The sequence below is a fragment of the Marmota marmota genome, unplaced genomic scaffold, assembly GCF_001458135.2.
Source record: "Marmota marmota marmota unplaced genomic scaffold, marMar, whole genome shotgun sequence".
NCBI lineage: Eukaryota > Metazoa > Chordata > Mammalia > Rodentia > Sciuridae > Marmota > Marmota marmota.
Genome location: NW_026000005.1, coordinates 33947342 through 33960294, shown reverse-complemented (window position 1 = coordinate 33960294; position 12953 = coordinate 33947342). Strand labels below are relative to the sequence as shown.

At 43.0% G+C, this 12953-nt stretch overlaps 1 protein-coding gene and 1 non-coding gene across 5 annotated transcripts in view; one reads left to right on the top strand and one right to left on the bottom strand.

Annotated features, from left to right (window-relative positions):
• Positions 1–5813, bottom strand: part of Smarcal1 (SWI/SNF related, matrix associated, actin dependent regulator of chromatin, subfamily a like 1) — a 59486-nt gene extending 53673 nt beyond the window's left edge. Inside the window, exons 1-4 of one of the 4 annotated variants that reach the window (XM_048808526.1) lie at positions 5619–5813; positions 4431–4465; positions 3160–4046; positions 2358–2408 (exon numbers count right to left, since the gene is read on the bottom strand). In XM_048808526.1, the coding sequence (XP_048664483.1) occupies positions 2358–2408; positions 3160–3988 (880 nt within the window). In that variant the 5' untranslated portion in view covers positions 3989–4046; positions 4431–4465; positions 5619–5813. Of the gene's footprint in view, positions 1–2357; positions 2409–3159; positions 4047–4430; positions 4466–5466; positions 5551–5618 lie in introns of those variants that run through there. The other 3 variants (XM_015481352.2, XM_015481353.2, XM_048808525.1) reach the window with 3 other exon arrangements.
• A 2288-nt stretch (positions 5814–8101) lies between these two features.
• Positions 8102–8175, top strand: Trnat-ggu. The gene has a single exon. It is a non-coding gene; the product is annotated as a tRNA-Thr (tRNA).
• Positions 8176–12953: the final 4778 nt, after the last annotated feature.

Genomic DNA, 12953 nt, shown 5'->3' with positions numbered 1-12953 from the left:
AGGGATTTGATCCCAAGTACTTAAAAAAAAAAAAAAAAATCTGTCTATTAAAATGACAGAACAATCATGAACTATATGAAAATTAGAAATACCATGACAAAGATTTCAAGGCAGAAATGCCAAATAATTCAGTAAACTTTACCTAAATGCTACATAGTGAATTTTGGGCCCAATAAACTGTTTTCAAAAAATAGATGATAATTCCAGAAGGTGAGGCAGGAGGATTACAGGTTCAAGGCCAGCCTCGGCAACTTAGCAACCCTGTCTCCAAATAAAAAATGTGGCTCAGTGATAGAGCTTCTCTGGATTCAATCCCCAGTACTGCAAAAATGCAACAAAAATACGTGGAACATGACAAAAAGCAACCATACCACACAGAAAGTCTAATGAATTTGCAAAAGCAGAGTCATCTCTCACCAAGCATCGTGGTCAGAAAACAGAAGTGAAAAAAAAAAAAAAAGAAACGAAACCTGATGCAGCGGGAATCACTGGTTTCAAAAGAGCAACTATGAAAATACCAGGATGTCAAGACCAGCAATCTTTTTTGGGGGGAAGGGGGGACCAGCCCTTTTTTTTTTTTAATTTTTAATTTTGTGATAGGGTCTCACTAAGTAGCTGAGGGCCTCACTAGTTGCTGAGGCTGGCCTCAAACTTGCAATCCTTCTGTCTTATTAGTCTCCCAAATCATTGGGAGATGTGCTCCACAACTGGCAAGACCAACAATCTTAGCCCAGAGCAGTGGGTCTCCTTCCAATATGGTACAAAAATGGATTAAAAAGAGGGCTTCCTACCAGCTGTGTCATGGGCTGAATTATGACCCTCCAAAATTCATGCTGGATCCTAATTCCAAGTACTTCAGAATATGACTGTGAGATATAGCCTTTAAAGTTACATGAGGGCTGGGGATATGGCTCAAGCGGTAGCACGCTCGCCTGGCATGCGTGCGGCCCAGGTTCGATCCTCAGCACCACATACAAACAAAGATGTTGTGTCTGCCGAAAACTAAAAAAAAAAATAAATAAATAAAATTTAAAAATTCTCTCTCTCTCTCTTTAAAAAAAAAAAAATTAAAGTTACATGAGGTCATTAGGGTGGGCCCTAATCCAGTATGACTGGTATCCTTTTAAGAAGAAAGACCCCAGAGATTTGGCCATGGGAGGACACAGAGAGAACTGTCCATCTGCAAGTCAAGGAGAGGCCTCTGAAGAAACCAACTCTGCACACACCTGATCTCAAACCTCTTTCCTCTCAGATTGTGAGGAAATATACTTCTGGTGCAAACCCTTCATCCTTACCCCATCTGTGTTAAGACAGCCCTAGAAAACTAATGCACCAGAGGTTACCAAAACATAAGAACAAGACAAGTAGCCAAGGCCAGGAGAGAGCAGGAAATTCTAGAAACTGTACTGCTGACCTCAAAGAATTCTGCCTCATGCCCCAAATCCACACAGAAGTGATCTGAGCATGTATGCTATCTTTCCCTTTTTTGAGCTGGGCAGGGGAAAGAACAGGTATAGAAATGGATGCTAGGAAGGATGAGTAAAATAAGAGATGAAAGGACCTGGGGCTGTTTCATTGACAGAAGAATAGGCTAGGGGGCCAGGAAGAGGGGACAAAAACTTTCACATAGGACAGTCAACAAATGCTCCAAAGAGAATGGTGTATCCAGGGGCTAACAACAAGCAGACATAACATTGACTGGCTCCTGCCAGGGCAACCCTTCCCAGCACCTCTCTAGCCAGAGTACTATGGGATCTGGGGCTATGTGCTAAACGGTGACCTTTCTAGGAGCAGGGCACAGCATACTGCCTGTCACTGGCACTATCCAGTGGAAACATGCACTCTATGGCATGAATCTCAAAGGTAACTTGTAGGCTGTGTGACCCTGTATTAGTTACTCAGCCTTTCTGGAACCGTTTCCCCATCCATAAAATGGCTGTTATAAGGAGTTAGCATAACTTAGGAGCTTACAACAGCTTAATGCATAGAAGAGACCATAAAATGATAGCTTTTAGCTGACTGTGGTGGCCCATACCTAGAATTCCAGTGACTTGGGAGGCTGAGGCAGAAGGATTGAAAGCTTGAGGCCAGTCTCAACAATTTAGTGAGAACCTGCCTCTAAATAAATTATACAAGGGACTGGGAAAGTATCTCCATGGTAAAGTGCCCATCCTCGGTGACAAAAAAGAAAAAAAAAAAAAGTGCTAGCTCTTATTAACATAAGCAATGACGTTTGCTCAAGGAGCCACCTCCTTAGGTTGGCCATAGTGGAAGGAGAATGAGGAGATGCACACCAGGAGCTAGACCTTTTGGTGCTAGGATGGCCCTCCAGAGGGGACAAAGATGTACTCACTTACTCAAAGCACTGTAGTCAGACATGTTAAAGTCCCACGTCTTGGTGGCAGGATCTGAAATAAAACAGAAGGCTGATGACTCTTAATTTGTACTTGAACACTTAATAAAAGTTTGTTTTCTAGGGCTGGGGATAAAGCCAGTTAGTAGAGTGCTTGCCTCGTATGTACAAGGCCCTGGATTCCATGCCCAGCACCACAAAAAAAAGTTTATTTTCTGAATAAATGCCAAGGTCAACATAGTTGACCCACAAGCCCCTTCTGATTTACAAAATCTCTACAGAAGTAGCAAATAAAGGTAATTATTTTGTTTCACCTCAGGCCTGGAAAGTTATGGGCCTTACTTAAGAAGGCTGAGGGCAGTTAAGATGAGAACTCAATTTCTCTGAATCCTAGTGCAAGTCAGGTAAAGCAACATTTAGACCAGTCGTGCTGAAGTGTGGCCAAGCTAGCCACGTCCGGCTCTCCCCTCCAGATCAATCAACCTAGCAGTCCCATTGATTTTAAAATGTGGGGGAAATCTACATTTTTTTAAACAAAAGTTTTTAGGCTTAAATCCTGCAATACATGCAAAACACCTGGCAAAGAAACTGGCTTCTTGGTAAATATTCAGCTATTCTTCCTATGGCCATGCAGTAGATCCTCAGTTTGGCAGCTGTCTGAGGCAATGTCTATTATAAAATAGAATACGTTTTAATAACTGGATGGACAGAATGTGCCAATGCACTCTTAATATTTATGAGAAACTGTTAGATTAGAAGAGACTCTAAAAATAGGAAAAACATCTGCAGAACAAAGGACTCATTACCATAACTTCTGCTGGGCAGACTCTTAAACACTGCGAGGAGCTGCTTATTATAGCCGATCTGCACCCGGAAACGATCTCCATCCCTTATGCATTTTCCCTGTGTAGAGCTAACTGCTTTTTGGAGTGAGGTCCCCAATTTCTGTTGGAAACTTCCTTCAGTCCTGGATGTCACACCCCCTGAGCCATGATGGATATCAGACATCCTCTGCCCTGAAGTGGAAGTTTTCACTGCCTTGGCCTCTAATTTAGGATCCCAGGGAGGCTGTCCAGAGGAAGAAGCTGGTGTCTCCTGGGAACTCTTTGCTTTGACCAAAGGCTCATGAGCTGTGTTAGCAAGGGATGTTGATTCGATCTTATGTGAAGTCTGAGGATGACCTTGATCTAACTTATAGCTCAAGAGGAACTGGTTATGGACATTTGGAGGACTCTGTGCCAAAGGTGGAGAGAGTTCAGCAAGAGTCTTTTGCCTTGGTGGGCTGTGGCTTGGGCAGGCTGTGGACTTCTTTTCTTGGCTCTTCCATATCCCCGTTGCCTGCTCGGGTGTACTGAGCTGAAAATGGTGGGAATGATGAGGTCTTTGGTGACCCTGAGATGAATTACTGAGATTCTGTTGCTTGAAAATGACACCATCGTTCACTTTCTTAGAAGGCTCTTTTGGGAGATTTTGGGAATAGCCTTGCTTGGACTGGGAAGGGTTGGCAGCAAGAGAGGAGCTCAAGGCTGTGCTTGTGGGCTGTTCTGCTGTTAACTTCTCGGCTCTACGAGCCAGAGCCTTTTGTCGATTTTCTTCAATCTTTTTCCTCTGCTCCTCTGTAAGGGTCAAGGACATTTTAACAGGGAAATGCTTATGCAGTAATGTTGACCTTTAATTGAAAAATTGGCAAAAGCTGTCAAAGAAAAAGATTGAAATAAACATTAAGTGTGGCATACTCCAAACCTTTACTTTAACAAGCTTTTGTCTCGGGAAATGCATAAAAGCACAACTAAACTGTATATTAAAATTTCCTTTACAGTTTAAAAAAAGTGCACACACACATGCAGGTAGTAGGTAGCATATGCAAATATAATGATCCTGATGACAAAGCAAGCACAAAGCTAAAAAGGTATTTCAATTGCAATATTTTTCTCATTCTCATTCCCATTCCCAGCCAGTTATCAGATCCCAAGAAAGTTCTTCTGTGTAACCTAAATCCATCAGATAATGAGAAAGGTGACATTTTAAACTAGAAAGGATAATGGATTCGACAGAAATAGACCAAACAACCACATACCATGGTGTGACACTTTCTAATAGTCTCTTTCCAGCCTGGAAGAAGGAAAAGAGCATTAGTCTCACATACACCATACACACTAACTTTCCCTTTGCATTCAATTCTATTATCATCCCTGGTGAATCTATCTGTACATGACTGAGCGCAAGACAGAGCCACGGGTATTAGTGTCTGACTTTCAAATGCAAAAGCCAAGTGACTCTCTCAGAGAAATAAGAAAAAAAGTAATGCTCATTTTGCAAAATCCAGATGGCACATAAAGATGTAAAGAAAAGGGGCTGGAGTTGTAACTCAGTGGTAGAGCACTTGTCTTGCAAGTGTGAGGCTCTGGGTTCGATCCTAGCACCACATAAAAACAAATAAAGGCATTGAGTCCATATACAACTAAAAAAAAATTTTTTTAAAGATGTAAAAAGAGTGAAATTCAACAGTAATCTCACTAGCCACAACCCATTGCAAATTCAGAGTACAGTTCAGTTCTGAATGTTTTCCATGACATACTCAAAAGATACAGGCATTTATTACCAAGAAGGATCGTCCTATACATTTGTGCTCAGAATTTACCCTCCACATTTTCCTACGAGCTGGGCCAATTTTACAATATTCTGGAACCAAGGAGCAGGACACCCATTTCTCCAGCTTCCACGCAGTGTAAGCCATGCAGTGCTCCTAAGCTGACGTCAAGAGTACTTGAGTAGCACAGTTAGGCCTCTGAGAGGAGCTGGAGGGCTCAAAGGTTTCCTTCCCTGATGGGGCTCCCTTTAACCAGAGCCCCCCAAAACATCGACCCTCTGAGACGTTACACTTCCTTCAACCACCAACATTTAGGAAGGATTAAGAAGACTTCGTTCCCAGGGCACGGCAGCTCTCAGTCTTCCTGGGGAACACCCCCTGCCTAACTTTCCAACCAGGGCTCTCCTGCACTTCCAAACTCCCCAGGTCCAAGGTCTGATGAGTTCATTGCCTCGCTGGACCCGAGAGGTGAGGCCCTGAGATGAGAAGTCCCACTGAGTAGCCCCAAACCATAAAGACATACCACTACATAGGCCCTCGGCCGAGGCGCGCCTTCGCCCCACCCGCTCCTATTTTTCCACTTGGGTTTTCCCGTCCCCTTGGTCCCTTCCCTCCCCCAGACTGACTTTTGGTCTCGTCCGCCTCCGTCGCCCTCCTCCCCGCGCTCCCTCTCACCTAGTGAGGCCTAGAACACTAGCCGCTTTCGCAGCGGACCCCGAGGCCTAAGCGCGTCTTCAGAGCCCTCCCAAGGCAGTTTACTCTCTGGCTGGACGGTTAGAGGAACGAGAACTCAAGCGCTGCCAGTTCAGCCGCCTTGTTGCAGCGCCCAGGCCTGAGGACTTGATTACGACCGAACTACTCTTCCCAGCGGGCAATGCGGCTGCAGTTCTGCTTCAGATAGTGGGAATGATAAGACGGGTGCTGCGTGGTCTTCTGGGATTTGTAGTTCATCCAGGAGCCTGGCGAGAAGTAGAAGAGTCGCAACGTCAGGGGCGGGGCCTAGTTCTCAGTTTTTCAAAAAGCTAAACAGCTCAGGATCCTGGAAACCTGGGATGTTGGGGTTTCCAAAGCTGGAGTTTCGCTGTTAGAGCTGTTTCCGGAGGGCATTCCAGACAGCCAAAGTGATTTGGTATCTCTTAACAAAAGTATCTCTCGGAACGTCTATTCCTAGTATTGCAATCCTAGCAATTTAAGTCCCACCGCTGCTCCAGCCCCCACCTTCCTGGACCAAAGGCGAATTAGCATTGCCGTTATCATTGTTATGTTGTCATCATTGTCATCATCAGTCATAGTGTTGAACATTAATATGGACTATCTCATTTAATCCATACTACAATTTATGGAACACAGATTATTCTTATCCTCATTTTACAGATAGGGAAAACGGAACCAGAGCTATCCCAAAACTTTCTCAAAGCTTTATTAGGCTAGTTTGTGATTCTAATTCCAAAGCCCCTGCTTTTATTGGACACTCTCAGAGTTAGTTTACCCCATTTCTGAGCACAAACACCTTTTCCCTTCTGCAGTCAACTCCATTATTACTAATGGTGGTATCTTATTCTCTCGTTTATGTACTGGTAAAAATTGCTTTGATTCTGTATTCAGACATTGCTCATTTAAAACAAAGAAATAGATCTCTACTTAAGGATTTGAAAAATATACTTTAAAAAAAGAGGAAGAAGAAGCATAGCAATATGTAAACAGCAATGTGTGCAGTTTGTTCCATTAAAAAAAGAAAAGTAAAAAAAAAAAATCCCCTTCCTTATAAATGCATGTAAACATGAAAAAAAGGTGTGTGAAAAGGAAATGCAAAAGCTCACCAAGCTATTCAACATCAGGGTAATGTAGGTAACAGCCTTTTAAGCTATATTGTTTCTGAATTATTTGAATTTTCTTTGATAATCATGTAGAATTTGTGTGACTTGAAACAATCATTTTTTTTAAATGACAAAGACACTGGTCTATCCTATGGTTCTAGAGGAGAGAGCATTCAAATTTCAGTTTTGCTTTTTTCTTTTTTTAAACCACTGAGCCATATCCTCAGCCCTTTTTTATTTTTATTTTGAGACAGGGTCTCACTAACTTGCCTAGGGTCCTGTTAAATTGCTGAGGCTGGCCTTAATTTCGTAATCTTGTGTTCCTCCTGCCTCAGCCTCTGGAGTTGCTGGGATTACAGATGTGCACCACTGTGCCTGGCTATCAACTCTTTTTTTTTTTTTTTTGGTCCTATAAACAGTGACTGTGACTTCATTTCTTATTTGAAAAGAAGCCAGGTGCAATGGCATGCCTGTAATCCCAGCAACTCAGGACTGGTATGCAACTCAGCAGTAAAGCACCTTGGGTTCAAGCTCTCAGTACCAGGGGGAAAAAAAGGTAGAAAACAATACCACATAGTTAAATCTCCTTATTGTAAGAGTTGGATTTGAAGTACGGTAATATTGGGAAAATGCTTAGTGAACTGTGAAATCCCAGAATCAATGAGAGAGGGGTGTTGCTATTTTTCAATATAAATCTTAGATCTTTCATTTCTCTACACCCATCATTCATTTCCTGCTATAAAGTGTGACTAGAAACTAAACAATGAGCTCCCGACCCGTCACTGCCCTTCCTGCCCCCAACAGAATCAGTTCATTTGCTAAAAAACAGTGCTGTGCACTTTACCCATGCCTGTCACTGATTCATAGGACAATGTGCTCATTCTCCTGGACCTCAGTTGTCTCACCTATAAAATATGCCCTCTGGTACATGCTAAGAGGACATGAGATCAGTGGATCCTAATATTTGATGCTAGAATTTCTATAAATTCAAGGATCGTACCCCCAGAAATCCAATTTGGTAAGTTTGGAATTGAACTAAAATTGTGATTACATTTATACCTCTAAGAATTCAGTATAGGTCTGGGGTTGTGGCTCAGTTGTAGAGCACTTACCTAGCATGTGTGAGGCACTGGTTTCGATTCTCAGCACCACATATAAACAAATAAATAAATAAAGGTCCATCAATAACTAATAAAAATAGTTTTTAAAAATAATTCAGTATAAAAATCATCTTCAGAAGTAATAAGCCCATACTCAACATTCACATTTTTTACTTCATTAACAGCTTTATTTGCTGAGATTGCACTGTGTGCAAAGCTTTTTTTAAAAAAATTTCTAGGCTGGGGATATAGTTCAGTTGGTAGAGTGTTTGCCTGGTATGCACAAAGCCCTGGGTTCAATCCCCAGTACCACAACAAAATAAAATAAAATCATAAACCTCAGTAATTAAATTTTTTATACAGAAAAATTTCCTTTTCAGAAATTCTTAAGGTAATTTATATTGAGCTAGGTGTAGTCGTGCACTCCTATAATTCCAGTGACTCAGTAGGCTGAGGCAGGAGGATTGCAAGTTTGAGTCCAGCCTCAGAAAATTAGCAAGATCCTAAGCAACTTTAGCAAGACCCTGTCTCAAAATAAACAACAACAATAATAATAAAATATAAAAAGTTGGGGATACGGCTCAGTGCTTAAGCACCCCTGGGTTCAATCCCTAGTACCCCTAACCCCCCAAAAAGGTATTTTATGGTTGTACATTGAGTTCCAATTTAACTCTGAGTTTCCTGGAAGCTAAAGCAAAAGAATCAAGAAGTCATCTGTGTTCATAGCTCAGTGGTGGAGCATTTGCCTAGCATGTGTGGGCCCCTGGGTTCAGTTCCCCCAGCATCACACAAAGTCAAGCAATCAAACAAGCCCTGCAAGTGTATGCCCAAAGCTCACAAACATCAGTCAGCTGGATAGTGCCAATCTGATCTGAAGTTTGACCCGGTTGTCTTAGAAACTGAGGAACCAAAGGACCTATAGTGAATGTTTTGTAAAGCTAAATTATTATTATTAAATATAAAATCTTTAGTTTGTTTTGTAGTTTTTAATGTTCAACTGGCTTTTCTTTAGCAAAGTGCTAATGGTTTTATAAGCATCTTTTTCTGGCAAAATAGAAAGTTGTTTTCCCTTCTTTAAAAAAAAATCCAATTACGTTCAGTCTGTAAATCCCAAAATGTAGCAGACACTATTGTAAGAGAATCTAGAGATAAGTTCAGTTATGTCCCTTCCTCGGGTTACAGTATTTGGAGAATAGAAGTCAAATAGCTAGAACTGCCATATTTAGCAAATGTCCCAAATATTTGTCCCACATTTTGCATGGGACATGTGTATACTAAAAAAGGATCCATTGTTCATCTGAAATTCAAATTTAACCGGGTGTTCTGTATTTTATCTGCATTCGTAAGAGCAGTCCATTCCTATTGAGAGAGGCTCAGGAGTAAGCTGACCAGTAAACACAGGTGCATTGATAGACGATTCACAGATAAGTGGATACATTGAATTTTAAAGCTAGAAGGGGCTTTATTATTTTTAAAAATTTATTTAGTTTTTGGTGGTTCTGAGATGGAACTTAGCCTCACGCATACTAGGCAAGCGCCCTACCACTGAACCACACCCCCAGCCTAAAGGGTTCTCTATGGCCTTGTTTCATAAGTGAGGGAATAAACCCAGATCAGCTGCTGGTTCATATGGCACCTCTATTATCTCAGGTTGCTGTAACAAAATACCATAGAACAGACAGCTTAATCAAGAGAAATTTATTTTCTGGGGGCAGGGAAGTCCAAGGTCAGATTTCGTTTCTGGTAAGAATCTCTTCCTGGATGTATCTTCACTTTGCAGGGGGAAGGTAGAGGAGAGGGAAGGAGGGAGGAAAGAAGGGGCTAAAGAGAGACAGAGGGAGGGGGAGAAAGCATGCCTTCTGATGTCTCTTCTTATGAAGACGAATCCTGTCATGTCAAAGTCCCACTCCTTATGACCTCAGTTAACCTAATTACCTCCCTGTAGGCCCTGTCTCCAACTGAGGGTTTGGCTTTGAACCTATGAATTTGGGGAAAACAATTCAGTTCACAGCAGAGCATTAATGCAAGGGCCTCATGCTCTGCCAAAGCAGGGAGTGCAGGATTCAGATGGAAACAACCAGATTCTCTCCTTCTGGAGTTGGGACTTAAAGATGATGTGGTGAGAGGCAAAGCCAACCATCGTCTGCGGCAGCCCAGGGTGACCTTGAATGGAAACTACTCCTTAGTTCCTGCCACCCACTTTCCAGAGTTCCCCTGGCCCTGTCATTCCTGAGTCCTGATTCTGGTATTCTTGTGAACTACTTTTAGCTTTCTTAATTTTGGAGGGAGAAGGAGGGGCATAATTAAGCAAAACATCTTTGGATGTTACCAACATCCAAAGATGACCAAATTCTACCTCTTTTTGTAGGGAGGGGTGTACTAGGGTTACCAAGGGCAATTTACCACTGAGCTACATCCCCAGACCTTTTTTATTTTTTATTTTGAGACAGGGTCTCACCTAGGTTGCTTTGGGCCTTACTAAATTGCTGAGGCTGGTCTTGAACTTGCAATCCTCCTACCTCAGCCTCCCAAGCCATTGGGATTATAACTTGGCAACACCACTTCTGCCTCTCAGGTCAGAGTGCCCCACCCTCCTTCCCTTCCTTTCAATAGTCAGCTGAAGTTTTGCTATGAAATATAGGCACAAAATGGCAATGATTTTAAAAGGGCCCAAGTGGTGTGACTCTGTGGTTCTCAGGTTCAACTCAAGTCCCTTAGGACTCCATGGCATCATCTCCGGGTTATCTTGGACTCTGGGTCCCTCGAGAACAACTGCTGTGTCTAAGACATATTCTTTCCAGTCTCTAATTCTGAATTCTCCACCTTGGATACTCTGGGGCCCACAGAGTGTGATAGCAGTGTTGCTGATACATTTCCAGAGACTCTTTCTAGTTTCCTTTTCTTGATCCATATAGTAAGATTCAGAGGGACCTTAGGGAGTGTCAGTCTGCCTTTAGAGGTAAGGAAACAAGCTCAGAGAGGTTAATTGGGCCTAATCTACCAGACCAGGCAGAGGCCGGGCAGGAAGGAGGAACCCCAGACTCCTAGTAGGGCTCTTTCTAGTCCTTAATTAAATGTACAGACAGTCACTGCATGCCTGCCCTTGCCTGACAGCCTGTGTCTGGGCACCTACAACAGATGACACCTCCCTCTGGAGCTTCCCTGCTAGGATGGAAATGCTGGGCTTCCCCCTTCCTCCTTTGCTGATTCCCTAGAGGGCGTGACAGCCTTTTGGGAAGGGATTTTTGACAGCCATCTCAAGGGCATGCCATCTCTCAGGTTAATTACACCTAGAGCGTGGCGATGAGACTGCGAGCAGATGCCAGGCTTTGGGTAGAGAAGGAGGCAGTTCCCTCCTCCCGAGCTGCCTGACAGCAAAGTCATTTGCATATCCAAAGCTCGGAGGAGCAATGTGGTTTATAAGCCAAGAGATTCACCTTCCTTAGCGGTTGTTCCGTTCTGATGGACTTAATTGCTTTGCGTCTGACAGTTCAGTTCTCCTCCCTCCTCTTGTCTCCCCCCCTCCCATTCTCAATGTAGTATAACCACAGAACCTGCAGTAGAATTTCTACCCCATTTGTTCCATGGTCTGGTGTGAGGGTGCCCCAAGTGTCTTAATTTCTCTGACTGTTTGGGCTTCGTGGCTGTGATTACTTCACAAGCCTCCCTCTCAAATCTGGCACATTTTCACGATTTTGTACATCCTTTGCCAAAATACATCCCCCTCTGCACCCTGCTCCACTGTTCTCAGACTTGTGAAATGTCACTTTTTTTGGTTCCTCCAATATTGCAAATTTCACTTCATTCATCCATTCATTCATCTATTCACTTAATGAAAATTCTAGTCCCTAGATGGGCCACTCACAGTGTAAAGGCACTGGGGCTCTAACAGTGAATAAGAACCCACAAAAAACCCAAAATATTCACCCCAAATTGTTACCCTTTCTTCATAGAATTTAGTCTAGTTAAGAAGGCAGAGTCAAAAAAAAAAAAAAGAAGAAGAAGAAGAAGGGGGGGGAAGGAACAAATAAACAAAGTGATAAGTGGTGTGCAGGCGCAAGTAGGGACAGCTGAGGGAGCTATTTTCAGGGTGCTCAGGGAAGGTGGCCTCAGGGAGCCATTGAACTGAGACCTAAGGAGAGGACTTAGCGAAGCAGATCCAAGAGGCAAAGGCAAGCTCAACTGTACAGACAAGCAAAAATCGGTCATGTTTAAGAAGCCGAGAGGCTGGCAAGGCTGGGGGGATGTGACAGCAGGCAAGCAGCAGGTAAGGCTGCAGAGGTAAGCAGCACAGGTAAGCAGCAGGTCCTGCAAATGTAGAAAGAAGTTCAGCTTTGGTTTTGAGAGCAGTGGGAAGTCACCTAAAGAAATGACACTGGAATGATGTGAGCTCATGTATGCCTCAGAAGATTGCTCCTGCTGGAGTGGAGAAAGCCCCAGAGAAAGGCAGAGTGCCCACAGGAAGACCCTGGAGGAAGCCATCCCAGGAGCCTGGAGAAAAGAGAGTAAAGATGGGAAGATAGCCAGATTGGAGTCTTAATCTGTTTCTGTCACTAATAACGCAATACCAGACTGGGTAAGTTATGTCGAAAAGATGCTTATTTGGGTTCACAGTTATGGTCCAAGTTCAAGGGGCTACATCTGGTAATGACCTTGCTGGCAGAGTCCTGAGACAGTGCAGGTAAGACAGGGAGCATACGTGAGACCTAGCCAAATGGGCTTGTATAGAGACCCACGCTCAAGAACCCATAACCTACTAATGCATTAATCCATTAATCTCACTAATTGTTAATCCACTCATGGGGGCAGGGCCCTAATCGCCTCTTATGAAGGGATATTAATTATTATTATGATATTAATGATTATTAATTCTCTTAATATCTCATAAGGAGAATTAAATTTCAACATGAATTTCAGAAGGGACAAATTATATTCAAGCCATCGCAGAGGGAAACTCCATCAGCTCCACATCTCCATCTCAGAAAGCATCAACCTCTGGGTCCCGCACACACTCATGCAGACCTCCCCATTTCCTGTGCTGGACATGAGACTATCTTAGATAGTTGAGGTAGTATGGGGAACTTTCTCATAGA